This window comes from Drosophila ananassae, chromosome 3R (genome assembly GCF_017639315.1).
Source record: "Drosophila ananassae strain 14024-0371.13 chromosome 3R, ASM1763931v2, whole genome shotgun sequence".
Classification (NCBI taxonomy): domain Eukaryota; kingdom Metazoa; phylum Arthropoda; class Insecta; order Diptera; family Drosophilidae; genus Drosophila; species Drosophila ananassae.
This window is the reverse complement of record NC_057930.1, coordinates 16,971,688-16,988,488: the sequence shown is the minus strand read 5'-3', so window position 1 is coordinate 16,988,488 and position 16,801 is coordinate 16,971,688. Positions and strand designations below refer to the sequence as shown.

Genomic DNA, 16,801 nt, shown 5'->3' with positions numbered 1-16,801 from the left:
GTATTTCTGTCAAATCTTTTTGTTGTTTTTATTATTGAATAATAATAATTAAAATTTTACAATCGTTTTACTTGGGATTCCATCTTGTCTTTTCATTGTTTCCTTTCATTTTTATTTTCATTTCTATAATTTACTATTTAGGTCAAAATGACCAATTTCAATTTTCTTCTAATTTGGTATGTCATATATTATGTTTTTGGTTTTTTTTTTGTTTTTCATTTAATTATGTATTATGTATATGCAATTATTTAAATTTAAATACTAATAACGACATAAAAAATCAGCGCTTTATTTTTTGCTATTTCTTTGTTTCTTTTTCACTTTTTAAAATTATTTTAATTTAAATATTTACTAGGTTACAATTTCATTTTGCTTGATCTTGCTTGGTATTCATTGAACCCCATTTAAATGACTAGTTTAATATTAATTTAAAGTGTAATGTGTTTTTATTCAGTAGAGAAAGGATTTTGGATTTGTGTTTTATTTATTTTGTTTTCTTTGTTTTTTTTTTTTTTTGGTTTTTAGTTTTTAATAAATATATCCTTTTATGTATATTTTTTTAAAATTCATTTAAATGCAACTAGTTGTAGGAAAAATTTTCATCATTTGCTTCAAATATTTTATTTTTATTTTATTACATAGTATGCGATGTATCCATATATATACTTTTTTGTCAGTGTTAAAAAGAAGTATACATACATATATGCCCGCACATACATACTCATATAGATATATATATGTATATATATACGCCTTTGAGAGTGCACATATATATAATATATGTACGCATATTACATATATGTATACTTGTGTGTCATGTTTGATGAACTAATCGTCCTCCAAACTTTCGTTTTATGCATTAAACTTTATTAGTTCCATCTCAATCAACTTGCTCAGAAGCCTGGCTGTGAACAATTCTTTCGATTAATTTTTGCAGCCTATAGAGCCTTACTATTTCCTATATATTTATTACTGTGGTGACATCTTCTTTAAAAATTGCTTATATGAAAACTAGTATCCAACATCAGCTATGTGAGTGTCGAACATGATCCAGTTATTGATTGCTATTGGAAAACTTTCATCAGCTATTTCAGTTGGGTTTCCTCTTTTCATTCATTTTGTTTTGCATTAAATAAGCACAATTGATGGAAATGTATAAAATATTTAAAATTAGTTATTGTTTTTATTTTTCATGCTGGCAGCTTGTTTTCTATGTTCACTATTATTATTTGTTACATTTTCTTAAGCATTAGGATTGAAATCTATCGTTAAGAGTTCTCACTGACATTCGTAAGTATCGGAAAAGTATACAAAATAAAAAATATTTGTATCAAAAGATTAAGAAAAACCCACTTGCTTTCCTACTGGCTTTTGACATCTTGTGGGCACTCAACAAAATTTAAAAAGAATTTCACCTTTCAAAATATTTCAAGTTCTCATTTTATTTTACACTTTCAATCGTTTATCAAAAGCTAAATCTTATTCGTCCTAATTCAAGCCATTCAAAAATAAATTAACCGAAAATGTAGTAAGTTTAATCAGAAATTTGTACAGTATGTCATACAAAATCTCTGAGTATATTTTTTTGCTAGAGAAATTAGGAAAGAACTAAACAAAAAATGATTTCCATTCAATATTTTCGGTTCTTCGATTTGCTTGTCATTCCCATTATATTAAATGATTTCGTGTAAAACTATTGCAAGCTTGTCCAATCGATTTCTTGTAGCTCTTCGGAGAGAGTCCTCAAATACATACAGTTTATGGTATTTTTTGTGTAGCCTAGTCTAATTTGAATGACATAGTTATTTACTAATCGTACCTTTCGATTACCTTCCGTTATTTATTTTTGACATATTTTTATTCTTTACTGTGATCTATATGTTCGATTGCTTATGTATTGTTGTTTTCATTTTGTTTATATTCAAAGAAAAATTCTGATTGTTTACATTGCACAAGATTTACAATTAGAAGCAGAATAACTGTAACTTAAAAATTATAAAGCTAATTTCATTTCGAACGTTTTCTTTGCTTCGGAGTGGAAAGAAAAGTTAGTGTGAAATTTGTCAAAGTAGGTATTGCTGACTTTAATATTTTTTTTCGCCATTGGGATCTGTTATGAGAAGTATTGCAAGGACTAAGTGGAGTATTTTGGCCGCCTTTTCTCAAAAATCATACTTCTAGAAGGCTATTTCGAATTATATACTCCATCTGGTCCCTTACACTTCCGTGTTCAGTTCCCAGGCAGTGGTAATTTTTAAGATTTTTAGTGCTTGTATATCTTGTTTTGTGGCAGAAATTGTGTGCTTGGAAAGTTAGCGGACAGTAACATACTGCAAGATTATATCCTTGTATAGAACAATAGTCATACTTTCTGTCTGGACTTGAGTGTTTGTGTGGATTTTGTGGTTTACAGATATACGAAACGTTGAGTTGCTCGGATATCGCCCAACTCGATCATATATATAGTATATATCTGTATAAAGCTCCTTGGTTTATATGTTTTGGTTGTTGTGGTCTGTGATCTAGTATGTTTTGTGCACTCTATACTTAAGCAAGCACATAATTACCCATGCACCGGCATGTTATGTGTTACAGGGTCTAGTGATGTTCATTGTTATTGGTAAATATCGAGTAATTGTTTGTCTCTCCCTCGATCATATATTTGTTTGTGATCTTGTTTGTGAATTGCTTTCTGGTGTCTTACAGTGTTTTAACTTTGAGTATTCGCATTTCGATAGCTAAAACAAATTACAAAACGAGTGAAATCAATACCGAAAGTTAGACTGTATATAGGATCGCTGTTCTCAATGCGTTGAAGGAACGAACTCTTGCCCGCTGCCTAGGCTCTCGTACAATAGCTCGTTCGATCATCGTTTGCATCACCAAAAAATCATGCAATTCATCAACACGCAGATATTATTGCTCGCAACCATTCAAATTTCAAAATTCCGTTGTCTCGTGCTACGTCGGTTAGAATGAAATGCGGTCCTTCGGAGACATTTAATTTACCAACGCGATTCTGGGCTCATTTACTCTGCCTTCCCGTTAATAAAGATTTAATTGTATATTTCTTCTTTCAATTTCAATTCAATTTTCATTATTCATTATTCTCCATCACTATGTTTTCCATCATATAGTAATTCTTTGATCGTTTGTAATTCCAATTTAGATTGGTTATTCTATTGGTTTTGGTAAGCTTACAGGGTTTTTGGGATATTTTTAGGTTTTTGCTTTGGTTTTGGATTTATGATACGTATTTAAATGAATTTAAGTTTGGGAAGGGGAACTAGATGTACTCAGTAGAGGATATGTTGGGTTAATTGGTTCTGTGTTTCGGAAATGCAGTTCTGTCTAGACTCTAGAGAGGGAATTTCGTGGAATCTCTTAATTGTTCTAGGTACTAATCGTAGCAAAAACGGTTTGGAACAAATCCCTGGACTCACTTCAACTCTCAAGAGGGTTCAAAAATCAACTATTTGCTTGCAGATCCAAAAACGTTGGGATGTCATTTCATGTCATATAAATATTGGAAAGTTTTCAACTACATTATTTCTCTATAAAGCTCACAAACTAAAGATCAGGGGACAGGTTTTGTGTTGCCATTAAAATACTGCAATTCGCTTAGAAGTATGTCGAAAAAAAAATTTCGAAAATCCGTCTGTCTATTTTATGAAAACTTCTCTCACTTATCCTATAAAATATAAAATTTTAAAAAGAAAATATACCCGTTTTGCATGTTTGTCAAACATATATATTCGTATATATATATTTAGTGGAAGAAACATAGCTAAGTAGGATTGGGGGGAAGTGAGTGAGTTTTGTTTTGGGGGATTTTGTGGGGAAAGCTTAGGGGTTTTTTGTTTAATTTTTGTTAAATTTTTTGTTTTAGATTTAGGAAAATTGGAATAAGTTAGCTTGAATGATTTAGTATATGATGTTTAAGTCTCTTTCAGTGTATGTTTGATTTTTATGAAAGACATTTTAAGGAGAGTTATATATTTAAATTATTGTGTTTTTAGAGACAAATTTTAAACTTCTTTTAATTTTTTTGTTTAGTTTTTTGGGTTTTTTTTTTGTTTTTGTTTTTTTAGTTGTATTATTTAGTCAAAAAGTTTTTATATTATGAGTTTTACTATTTTTTTGTGAGGGTTTTGTAAAGTTTTTTGTTTTTTTTTTGCTTGTTTTCATTTACTTAAACAGTTTCGTTATTAATTTAATAATTAACAAATTGATTTTATAATAAAACCAATAACAATAACCACCTCGCCCATATGGCTACGAGACAATAATATGTGGTGCTGATAGTAGTACAGCTATTGTGGCTAATATTGTGAACATTGTGAATATGATAAGGCACAGTCTGTCAACGACCATAGCTGCAAATTTCCAATCATTGGCAATGTCATTGCACTCGTCATCTTTACGTAGCTGTTTATTTGAATCATTTGGTATTGATGGTTTGGGTGTATTGTCAATTTTCAAAGAGATAGAGAGGGTTAAATTGGAGAGAAAAAGATGAGGCAAACAATTAAATTCTGTTGCTTAATATACTTGGAGTGCTAGGGCATGCAACGTGACTTGTTCAAAGATCTTATTATTCAAATATCTGACATACAGTTGAATATCTCGTTTCCGCTAAATAGGAACTCAAATTCTCCAACCTACCTGATCAGTTATAAAGCGAATTTCCTTCAGGATTAAGCCTAGTTCATATTCTGTTGATGATTTGATGCACGTGTGATGGGTGACCGCATCTGGCATTCGGGTGCTGCCAATAGGTCCAATGCTGCCATCGTCGCCTTGTCTGCAAGTGGGTGGAAATGGTAAGGACGTGAATAACAAGTTCCAGTTAACCCTATGATAGCCCAAGGGCCAATTGCGACTCTTTACCCATAAACCGTGCGATAGAAAGCTGGGTTGTGGGGCAGTGTTCCGCCGGGCGTCATGGGGCGACAATTGTGACGGAAATCATCATCGATGTCCAGAACATTGGCCAGCAGGGACTTGGATGAGCTTGAATCGGGGTAATAATGTAAGTTAGTACACGAGAATACAATGAATAATTTGTTCCTGTTCCTGCTTTCGCATTCGTGAATAATTCCAGTTGTTGTTCCGGCAAAAGCAAAAACCATAAGAGCACAGAGAAAAAAATCAGATCTTTCTAAAAGAGTTCTATTTTATTTAAAGCCTTTCTTTAGAGCTTAGTGTTGTGTTTGATCTGATTAGATCTGATTTATTTCTCTGGCCATAAATCGGTGGCTAAGTACCGCTCTTTCAGCTCAACATCGGAGAGTATCTGATGCTTGCGTTCGGAGGACGTGTCCGAGCAGGGCGTGGTCGGGAACTCCAGGATCAGTGGCCTTCCCGGCCGGCTCATTCGTAGTATCCATGGCAGCCAGCATAGAAATACGATGCGTATCTAACGGCAGGTGGCGAAATTGAAACGTTTAGTGGCAGGAGCCCAAGAAAATTATAAAAATAAAAAAATCAAATTTAATGTGTGTGTTTGTGTGTGTAAGCTCCAATTGCGTGTGTTAAAGGTTCGTGTTGTGGGTGACGACTGTGTGCCAGTCTATCTGTGTGGGTATTTTTGCCAACAATGTGTGAAAACCTCAACCGGGCGTTTCACGATTTATGGCTATTTTGCATGAACAGATACCAGCACACAGACAGATGGCCACAAGTATGATTTATATTCGATTTTGATTACAACTAAAGCAACACCGCTCTCGAAGGCGAGCAACATGTTGGTGCTCTTTTAGTCCGAGGGTGAATTTTAGTCGGTATGCTGGGTGATTTGTTATTACACTTAGCTATAATAATATTTATTCGTTTATTTGTGTCTCTGAGCATGGGAGATGGAGTGTGTTAGATTTTCGCCATGGTCTCTGCTTATTTATAGCTATGGTGCATGCAAAATTTATGATCTACTGTACAAACACAGATACATATATGTACACATAAGGAACATGGAACACGAAACACAAACACACAGACACAAGACTAGTATTAACAAAAATAACAAACATCGCTGAGATGGCAATAGTTGGCCCTAAGCCCTTGAGCCGCAAACAATCCCCCCCCCAAGCTTTTCACGCCGAAACCGAGTTGACCCTTGACTTATTTCCCATATTTCAATTTTTAAGGATTTCGTTTCGCTTTTCATTTTGAGTGGATGGCTTTCGGGGCCCATTATTTTAAAGGTAAAAGTATTATTCGTCTAGTCAGCCTTATATACTCTTTAATATCATGTTGTTTTCTGTTTATTTTTAAGAACTATTTTCACATCCATATCTCAGCTCTGGGTCGTAATTCCATTTACCCATCATTCCCATCTGGTAACTACCCAACTGGTTAAACTAGTAAACTGGTTAAATGAACGAGTACTCGAAGAGAATTCGAAAGCTGCCACGAAAAAATCCCCCAGGACGCAAAAAACGCCAATCGATAGTCAGGATGTGTTTCGATCCCCTCCTCAACCCCATCCGCCCGCCACGAAGCCCGCAGCTTATCCCGCTCTGTTGAGGAGCTGAAAAACCGACGCTCTTAGTTGACAACCCCGCTTGCACTTTGTGTGAAACTGTCGTTGTCCATGCACCCCCTCAAAACCCCAATCCACAGCCATACTCCTGCTTTGTCCTTCGTCCTGCTGGCCTGGACGGTTGCCTCCTCTATCATGTTGCTCAGCTCCCACTCCTTGTTGGCGGTTTTTTTTGGCTAACAAGCGAGAAGCTTACATGGAAATGCGCTTCAGGACGTGGCATGCAAACTAAATGCAAAGTTAACCATTGCAATGGAGAAACTGGCATTTGCCATATCCATATCAATGCCGCCCCCTCTTCTTTGTGCAAATTTTGAGCAAATTGATTTGTTGTTATCACACAGAAACGCGGGAACAGGCGGGCTGAACTCGCTGTGGTTTTGGCTCGGGCTCTGACTGGAGGAAGGAGGTCTCTGGGGCCAATTCAAGTGCCAGGCGACAGTCGAGAAAGTCGTAGAAGGACTTCTTGTGCATGCACATTTCTAATGCACCTGCCCGCCCAATTGGCTCAATTTTCGGTGCCATGTCAGGACAACTCACAACTGGGGCAACTGTCAGGCACCTTTCCTCCTCCAGGCCACCTCCTTTCAGAAGGGTCTTCGGTTACTTTGTGCGCTTGATTTCTCGTTTTGGTTTTTCCTTCATGTGTTCCAAATTCAATTGTATGACGGCATGGAGTGAGTGGTGGATGGGAGGACCCTGCCCGTTCGCATTCTTACGCGAAAACCATACAAAACTTTTCATGCGAGTGAGCTCTTAAAAGCCAATCGACTTCGACTGAGCTGCCCTTATTCCCGATTTCCTCTTACATTTCTGGGTCTCGTCTAGCGGAACTTTTCATTATGCACTTCGAGGCAATTGCAATAATGTGTAGAAATTGCTTCCACTTGACAGTCCCGTGACAGACTTATGAAGAAGGCTATGAAGTCATGTCTTTCGTTATTGATATCAACGGGAAGAAAAAGGCTTTCCTTTTTCCGAAAAAAGTAGTCTATTCAGTTGCTAAAAGGCTACTCTATTCATTGCATTTCAAAAACTGCCACAGGAATTGAGTTAGAGTAATATAACCCTCCGTAAGTTTTATTTATTATTATCCATTCCCTCCATCGATACATTAAAGGGCCTTCTCAGGTCACCTCGCTTATTCTAATTGCGCAAGCCATGTAGTCCCAGGAACGTTATATAAAATTACACACAACATCCAATAATCTTTCGTAACACACACATATAGAGACTATGTACAGAGTAAATACATAATTTATAGAGAAAAAAGAGAGATTGAGAGACAAATACAGACGGGAGGGAATACCGTTTACAGGACCTCGTACACCAGCACATCACATAATATAATGCATATTTTGACTGCAGTTGTGACGTTGGCATCTGTTTTATATCTGTTAGTCCTTTCGCAGGTACACGGGTATAATGATGCAAATACAAAAGCGTATGGGTGTGCAACTGGTGACAAAGTTACAAGCAAAAAAAAGGACTGGGGACCGGGTTGCTGGTTACTGGTTGCTGGTTGCTGGTTAGTTGGGTGATATTGGGGTGTCTTGCTGGGATCGAGGTTGTGGCTTACATTCACATATAGTAAGTACAAAATATGGGCCCAACATCAACATTACGATATTTTTCATTACATAAATTATTTTATAGTAGACACGTATAGTAGCTAGACATGTTGGATGGTTACAACATTCATTTGGTACTCTGTACATCCGTCCGTCACATTTCGGCTCGGCACTGGCTTTTCGCTCTGCTCCCTTCCTCTGCTTCTCGCCTCGTTTTTCGAGGCATTACATTACGTTCTTTTGATTTACGTTTTTGGGTCACACACAAATTCAACTCAACTGACATTTATTTGCAGTTTTTGCCTTAGCTTTGCTTCTCAAAGCCGAACAGCAGATACATATATGTATAGTAGGTCATTCTAACGTAATCAAGTGGGGAAAAATCAAATTGCGGCAGCAAATTGCATAAACGCCTCTAAGTAGGCATCAAAAACTATCGAAACCAATATAAAAACCAAACCGAAGACATGTGTATAAAACATAAATGCACGACAACATCAGCAATAATAACCATTTAAATAATACTAAACAACAACATTTATTTGTGCAACTATTTGCAAATACGTTTTTATAATTCATTTAATATTTTCAGTTTTTATAGCATTCTACGGTCTATAGGTGCTTTAAGTGGTCGTATCTTGTTGGAATATTTTGAATATTTTTGTGTTTGGATCTTAACCGAATTTTGATTTAAAATTTTAAGTTCTAAAGCACCTCAGTAACCGTTTTATGCAGAGAATTTGATGTCGGCTCAATTTTAATCACATTTTATGGGTTTTATAAAATGCATTTAAAATTGTTGAATAGAATTTAATATTAGCTTAGAAATTTGTAGTTTAGATTGGGGTTGGTTTTACAACAGAGGAGTACAACACAAGTTACAACCAGTAACTAAACAATGTGGTAATAGCTAACACAAAAACATTTCTCTAGCTAACACATAAATTATATTTGCATGGCTCTCGCATAAAATTTCGTCATTTTTTTCGCCTTTGTTTGAGATAAAAATGCTAATTCTATGCGACAGTGGTCACAAAGCCCGCAGCAGTCGAGGGATCTGGGGGATCCTCCAGTGTCCTCTGTACAATACTTTCTCTTTTTTTTTGTACTTTTTTTGGTGAAACTGTGGCAAAGCAACAAATGAAGGAAGCAAAAAAGGACACTCCCTCTGAAGCTGCAGTCCTGTGACCACTGAGAACTAGCTGAAGCTATAAATGATGAGTGATGGTCGCTCTTGCAGTTGTTTCTTATTTCAGTATTTTGTTTTTAGTTGGTTGGATAGAGTTTTGTTGGTTGCTGTGGTATTATTATTTTATATATTTTTTTTTTTTTGGAATGGATGGTGGGTTGACCTATTTGAAACTTACCCATTCGGACATTTCGTGCGTATCAGCATTTCGATGATGATAATTTAATATTAAAATCGTTGACACAACGGATGAAGCTACCATAAACATTATGCAATTGAAATATGTACCTGTTGGTTGGTTGGGCGTGTCGGCAATATATATAAGTATTTATATATATATTTATTTCATTGGGTGTGTAAATAGATTGTGATTGTTTTTTTGTTGTTGTGGTGCAAGTGATAATTGATTAGTTTTATTGTTTTCGAGTTGGGTTGGCAGTAGTTGTTATTGTGTTGGTTCGTTCGGGCCAACGCATATTTCAGAGTTCATTCAGAGTTCATAGTGTTTGGTTTGTTTGGTTTTGATTGGATTATATGAATTTTAAGAGCACATATAATTTTGCAGAAGGTACATAGTTTGTTTGAAAGAAAGAAAAAAGGCAAGAAATATGTACAAAATATTTTAGTTAGTACATTAATGCAGAATTTGTCGATTGTTAGCATCTTGTTTTTGTTTTGCATCGGTTTTAAAAGGCATAGCAAATGTTATTGTCGAGAAGAATAGGTTTAGATTTACATGTTGTTTTTAAATCACACACACACGATTTTAACTTTAGCTTTTATACTTTAGGAATAGATTAATGGTATATATAGAAGTTAGACACCGAAAAGTGTACGTAGAATTAGAAATTTAAACATATAATAGAAATTTCGTATGCACTTTTTGAATAAAATATATTCGAATTCGAAGATTGTATAATTTTGTAAACAAAATTATGAAAAAGGATTTAATTGGTTGTTTCAAAAATTTAATTTTATAGTAGAGCAGTTCAAATAAATTATTTTTCGTCTTTATTTTTGAACAAATTTTAAGCCAATTTATTGGATTCTGAAGAGCTCAACTTAAGGTGTTTTCCAATTTTTATTCAACAACCGAAATAATAAATACTTAGAGCGTGCAAGAAACTCGTTGTCAAATGTGTGCATTTTTCAAACCAACTCGTGTTATTTTTATATATGTATATTGATCATTTTGGGTATTTAAAGATCAGATTATATATATAAAGAGTAATTACTTTATTAAATGGTCTTTGGTAAAACATTAAAGGTTGTTATCAACATTTTTATGCCCTTTTGGTTATTCGGTTAAACAGTTTTCTTTCTCTACGAATTAGTTTAATTTTTTGCAGCATCAGCTTTTACTTTCCTTTAAGACTTCATAGCCGACCATTTGATGGAAGGCTTTGCTGTCCAAGAAAATGTATATTAAAAGGTGGCAATGCTTTAAATCAATTTGATATCATTTAATTTTTAATTGTGTGTCAAGGTTTTAATATTATAAAATCATCGGATTTTATTTCGGACTTTAAAATCATTTTAGAAATGCATGGATCTATGTAATGAATATGCAACGGCACTTAAGAGTTATTCATAAACAAGAATGTAAGTATAGATTTATTTAAGTATGATGTTTAGCTTAATGGATTGCATTAAAAAACTCAAACGCAATAAGTAGACAGCGATAACATGATATACATTTACTAGAAGCTCTACCATCGACTACTATTGGTAAACAAAATGATCTTACCCAGTAATGGCACTGCGTCGGAAGTGGCCGGCATTGTCTCGGCAACCATATTTAGAAACACGGTCAAGGAGAGCAAGATGGTAACACCTGGATGTCAAACGGGGAGATGTTTATTAAATTATCACATAGAACAGAAGTCCGGTCAAACCCGTGACGTACTTTGGCTAACAGTAAATAAAAGGGGTTATCTTGATTTAGAGTTAACCATCCGTTTGCCCGTAACATGCCCAAGCTAAATAACTCGAATTTCGTCGACTCGCAGCTGACATCAGTCAAGGAATTCTAGAGTGTCTCCTTTAAGCGCCTGCGACCCTAAGCTGTTAATACTGTGCACTTTGCAACACCCACTTCCCAGCCATTTATTTCTATTTCAGTTTTGTGTACTCGGCCATCGTCGGTCCCCACTGATTTTCCACCCCACTAATGTTCCCTGTCCCGGCGATTGACAGCACATTTCGAGGCGGCAGGAGCATTCCTTACGCCCGGCTCGTTGAACACTTTTTACTACTCAGCCGGGGTGGCATTAAAAGTTCAATAGTTTGTTTACCAGCGAAACGGAGACTGTGGCGTCATCATCAGCGGCGGGAGCCGGAGTCGGCACGGGTGGCCAGGGCAATAACGGGTAATGTGCTATGTCAGCTAGTCAGCCGGTCTGCCAGTCAGTAAGTCGGATAGTCAGAAAGCCCTGGCCAAGGTCCTTGGAGCGCTCATCAACAGCATTATGAAAGGCATCTAATTTGAAATTCGCTGCCTGCTCCGCCGACGAGGCTGTCATTATTTAAAAAGTACTTGGCAAATACTTTTCGAAGCGGCTCTTAAGATGTTTGCATGTGTGGGCCCCCCTTAAGTTTCGTTGAGTATTTGTGTTACGTAAGTGGTTTCAAATTAATGTAGCCCTGTCCCTCTCCTAGTTAGTGGCCCAAAGGGGTGAGAATGCCCCTCGATGCCGGGCCTACTTACCCAGCGATAATTTTTCACCCGAATCCGGTGGCAGGGTGAATCCCAGCAGGGCCATCGAGGCAATCAGCACACAAGGTATGATCAGGTTGAAGAAATAGTACAGCGTCCGTCGGCGAATGATGATGGCAAAAGTGATATCTATATAGGGTTCCGGGCAGCAGTTGTAATAGATTTCGTTACGTTTGCCAGGCACACCTGCGATTGTTCAACCATACACAATTAGTTATTACTCAGTACAGGCTTACTCGAAATCGGTATCTGTAAGTATGTATTCTTCAGATATGTATCTGTGGCGGTCTTTACTTAGGACTTGGTCTGAGCACTGAGCATCTTGTCTTGAGCTTTATACAAGAGTTGAGCAAGGTATAGAGTATAGTATAGTAGAGTAGAGTAGAGCAGATCATTGGTTAAAAGCGTATATGGTAATAGAGCAGAGGAGATCAAAGTCTAGAGTGGAGTGTAGTGTTGTACTTGAAGCTTGATTGCCATTTACAGTTCTTGGATGTTCATAGACATGTGTGTTGCTGGTGTGGATATGCATAGAAGTGTGTGCAGTGTGTGTGTGCATGCCGGGGAATGTTTTCGAGTCGGTGTTTCGGGTTTAGTTGAGTGTGAACTTAGTTTCGGAAGGAGTTGTATTTGTCTAGGCAACTAATTGTAAGTAAAGTTAAGTACGAGCAGAGCAGAGTGAAGCCGAGCAGTTACTATGGGAAAAGTTTTTATGCACTTGCTTTCCAAATGTAAATACGTAGTAGAAAAGTAACTTAGAGATAAGAATTTCCTTGCGGAATACTTTCGAATGCAAAAGAATGTTAAATCTGAGAAAATAAGTTTCGTGTAGAGTGTTGTAAAGAGAGTCTCGGTGTGTTCTTTGTATTTTTCATTAACTTTAATCGAAATAATCAAAGTTATAATGTAAGATTATTGTAATTAGTTGTGCCTAGAACGTAATACCGTATTGATGAAAGGCCTTAGACAGTCCCTACTCCTTGCAGATTGAAAGTTTCTGCTTTGCCACTTCGTCTACAAACTTTCCTCTCGATTTAAAATGATTTAAAAACCATGGGACCCTTACTGTTGACAACTTCAGCCTCTTAATTGCTTTTTCCCTTTGTCTGCTTGCCGGCGTGTTTGGCTAACATATTCGTAATAAAAACTTTTGGCAAAAAGCATCTGCCATACGCCCAAAAGAGAGAGGGCGGCAGTGGGCGACAACTAAACTCCCGACTCCCGGCTAAATTATCTGCCCAACTTACTTCAAGATTACCAAAGGGATTACTAGGGGAGGAGACTGCGAACAAAACGCCTTGGCTGCGTATTTAAAAATGACCTGCTACTTTTGTGCACGCTCCCCAAACGGTCTAGTCCTTCTCGGGCAACAAAATTACCTCCTATATCTGGCAGCACTTTGGTAACTCAAAATAATTTGCATAAGCTGCTGGAGCACAAAAAAACCGCAAATGCGCATTGAAAATAAAGAACAGCAAGGATAAAGAACAGATGCAAAAAACCGCCGAAAAACTTTCGAAAGCTCCACAAAAAAACAACCCCAAAACATTAAACCAAAAATTAAAACTATCTCGAATGCAAAAAAAAACTTCAAATACTGGATGGAGAAACAAAAGAAGTCGGCGAATAAAATTAAAATTTGTTGCTCAGCCTTTTTCTTTTCCACTTTTGTGGCCAGTGTCGAGTTGAAAACTTTCTGTGTCTGTATGGGCACTAATTTATAGTGCATATACGTGAGAGGATGCAGGACTATTTGTCTTTTAATTTCTTAATTGGTTCTGGGCCATGTTTCTATAGCCAGCTAAAGAGCGCAACTCCTATTTGGATTCTATTCAGCTCACAAAAACTTGTTGGGATAGTATTTGAATGGTCTCGTAAACTGAGAGAGTCGCTGAGGTTTCTGCAATCAAGGCTTTAATTGAGAGTTTTCAACTTTTCGGCATTTTAGCCTTTTCCTAAACACTACTAGTATGATTTTCTCTACAATTACTATGTGGTATTTACAGATGCTGCCTTCTTCATCGAAAATCTCTTCCTAATCCTTAGCCTACGGTTTTAAGCAAAATACAATACATCATTTGTCTAAGGCTGCTTGGTGGTAGAATGCAGTTATATACTGGTTATGTACAGCACTTAAGCATTTTCTAATCGGCATTCATGTATATTTTCGTATCTTACAAGCTTGCCACATGCCTCGATTAATGCTTAAAATATGATAATTACGTAGAGATTCGAGGAACGAAAAATAATCTAAAAGAATTGCAAACCAGGGCCGGGCCTTACCTCTTTGTCAGTGCAATAATAACTTATTATGTCCGCATTGAAGCAGCATATTTAGGTTATTTTCAAAACCTAAAGTTATGCTCCTCCAAGCGGAGCTCTTGGCTGAGGGCAAACGAAACGTTTACGCGGCTATTTCGGACTTGAAAAGTTAAAGCGCCCAAAAATTTTAAGATAGTCTTGTTGTAAACAGAAATTGTTTTGAAAGTAGAGTGAGTGGGAGAACACTGGTTAAGCGTGGGTAAAGTCGGGTGAAGTACGAAAGAAGTTAAGAAATTTGTAGCGTATACTTGAGAGTGGAATAACAACAGGGTTCAGAGAGTGCCTTACTTCATTCCGTATTCATTGACCTCGAATTTAAGATTTTGATCAGATTTTGATTGGACAAACTATTGAACAACGGTGGAAAAGTGTCAAAAAGCAGTGATGTATAACTGTCATCATTAGGTGATTGAAAGTGCGCGATGTCTTGGTTTCAATCACATATCGATGAGCAAAAACAGTCGTAGTTTCGAACGGAACGAGTTCGGAACTTTAGTTCGCAGCTTGAACCCTGCTCGGGAGTGAAATAGAGTAAGTTATATAGATAGATATAGAGTAGGAGAGATGTAGAGATATGAAGAATATCTGTGAGTGTGTTTTTGTTTGCGTGCACGAGTACGCCATAAATCAGCCGCAAGGTTGGCCGGACGGACAACTTCTTGAAAAATGGATAGAAGAGTACTTTTTTTTCAGAGCGGAGCCAGCGGAGAATATAAGCTTCCACGCCACACACACTGAATTGGAATTGGTATCTGAATCGGAATTGGAATCGGGAGCATGTACAGAGTTATATCTCAATTTTTATCTGTCTGAATCTGAATCTGAAGAACGTGAGAACGATTGCTCAGAGTCTGAGTTTGGGTGTTTTTCATTTTGGAAGTATTTGATATAGAGGAAGGGTGTCGCTCCTGCAGGAGGACGTTGGCTTACTCACCCAGTAGTTCCCACTCGCCGTTGAGCACGTAACTGCTGATATCACCGCCAGTTTCATCTTGTAATTGTAAATCCAGCTTTTTATACGATATTCGGGGAGAGGGTAGAATAATGTAAATATCTCACTCGCATCGAATCAATGCAAAACGGTAAATGAGGGAAATCATAAAGCTTTTAAATATACATATGTATGATAATAATCTCGAATTATCGGATTGGTCAAGCATAACAACTACGAGTTCTTCAAGAGAGTACTTCCTGGTTGCCTTGCTTGCGCGGGAGACTGAATCAAACCTGGAATCCGTCGTAGGTCCAGCTGCCGAACTTCATCTCGCACCGCTGGTCGTCGAAGGGGAACCACGTGATGTCGATCTTGCAGGTCGATTTGAAGATACCGGGCGGCACGTACAGGCAGGACCCGTTGTTCCGCACAACCACGTTGGTCTGGTATGTCCCGTCGAATCCCTCATCCGCACTGTTGTACATCAGCACGTCCGGCTTCCAGATGCGGTGCGGCGGGATGCGCAGATCCTTAACGCCGCCATAGTCCGAGGTGTTCCAGCGCAGATTCATGTCGTTCCACTCCAGTTTCAGCCACACATTCGTGACCAGCAATTGATTTTTCTCGTCCTGCGGGAGAGAAATAAAAAAAACCCCATCCCAAACAGGATGTTAATTACACATGTCGTAGGGAATCAAGTATTAATAATTAACATAGCAAAAACCCAGGAAGCATATAACTTTATTCATAGAGTGAACTGAGTTTGACTGAGAGCCCGTCATGAAAGTTTTTTATAAAGTATTTCCTGCCGCAGCGGATGCGAGCTGCGGTGGGATTTGGTTGGTTACTCACTCATGTGGGGCAAAAAATTTCAATTGGAAAATGAACAAACTTTTTGGGATGTTTTTGGACCGGATATGAAGATTATTTTCCCATGAAAAGCTTTAATCACCAATGCTAAATATTTTACATGTAAATTAAGAAGCGGAAAAAATTTCTAATTTGTGTACCCCATAAAGTTTTATGCTAAAATATTTGGTTCTAAAAAATAAAGTAAGCTTAAAACTGTGAGAACAAACACATTGAGTTCTATTTTAAAATTGTTCTTTCAATTGTATTTGATTGGTATTCAAAGGATCGTTTCAGTTTTCGAAGCTCTTGTATCGTTTGCCATTTTTAAAGTTATAGAGAACGTAAAAAAGAGCTGCGCATTTTGATTCAAGATAAAATTGATTTTCTCCCATTGAAATGGGACCCAAGATTTTGTACTGGGATTTTCATGGGAATTTAAAGAGAATTGTTCCACAAATCGTTTAAGGTATCCCGCTGTAGAATCTGATGAAAATTGTCCAAGATACAGCCATTCTAGGGCTCAGAAGTGGAAATCCAAGATTCTGCAAGGGGTACCCTCACAAAAATATGAAAAATTGGGGTCCGAAATTTTGATTTGAGTTTTTGATAGAGATTTGAAGAGGATAGTTCCACGAATCGTTTAAGGTGTCCCGCTGGAGATTCTGATGAAAATTGT

The 16,801-nt window shown here is 37.1% G+C and overlaps 1 protein-coding gene across 3 annotated transcripts in view; it reads right to left on the bottom strand.

Moving 5' to 3' along the window:
- Positions 1 to 200: 200 nt before the first annotated feature.
- Positions 201 to 16,801, bottom strand: part of LOC6497107 (neuronal acetylcholine receptor subunit alpha-7) — a 53,731-nt gene continuing 37,130 nt past the window's right edge. For 2 of the 3 annotated variants that reach the window (XM_001962705.4, XM_032455244.2), the window contains exons 5-13: positions 15,567 to 15,902; positions 15,274 to 15,349; positions 12,009 to 12,203; positions 11,049 to 11,135; positions 9,480 to 9,589; positions 5,268 to 5,419; positions 4,891 to 5,013; positions 4,666 to 4,804; positions 201 to 4,428 (exon numbers count right to left, since the gene is read on the bottom strand). In XM_001962705.4, coding sequence (XP_001962741.1) covers positions 4,276 to 4,428; positions 4,666 to 4,804; positions 4,891 to 5,013; positions 5,268 to 5,419; positions 9,480 to 9,589; positions 11,049 to 11,135; positions 12,009 to 12,203; positions 15,274 to 15,349; positions 15,567 to 15,902 — 1,371 coding nt within the window. In that variant the 3' untranslated portion in view covers positions 201 to 4,275. Of the gene's footprint in view, positions 4,429 to 4,665; positions 4,805 to 4,890; positions 5,014 to 5,267; positions 5,420 to 9,479; positions 9,590 to 11,048; positions 11,136 to 12,008; positions 12,204 to 15,273; positions 15,350 to 15,560; positions 15,903 to 16,801 lie in introns of those variants that run through there. The other variant, XM_044716598.1, reaches the window with a different exon arrangement.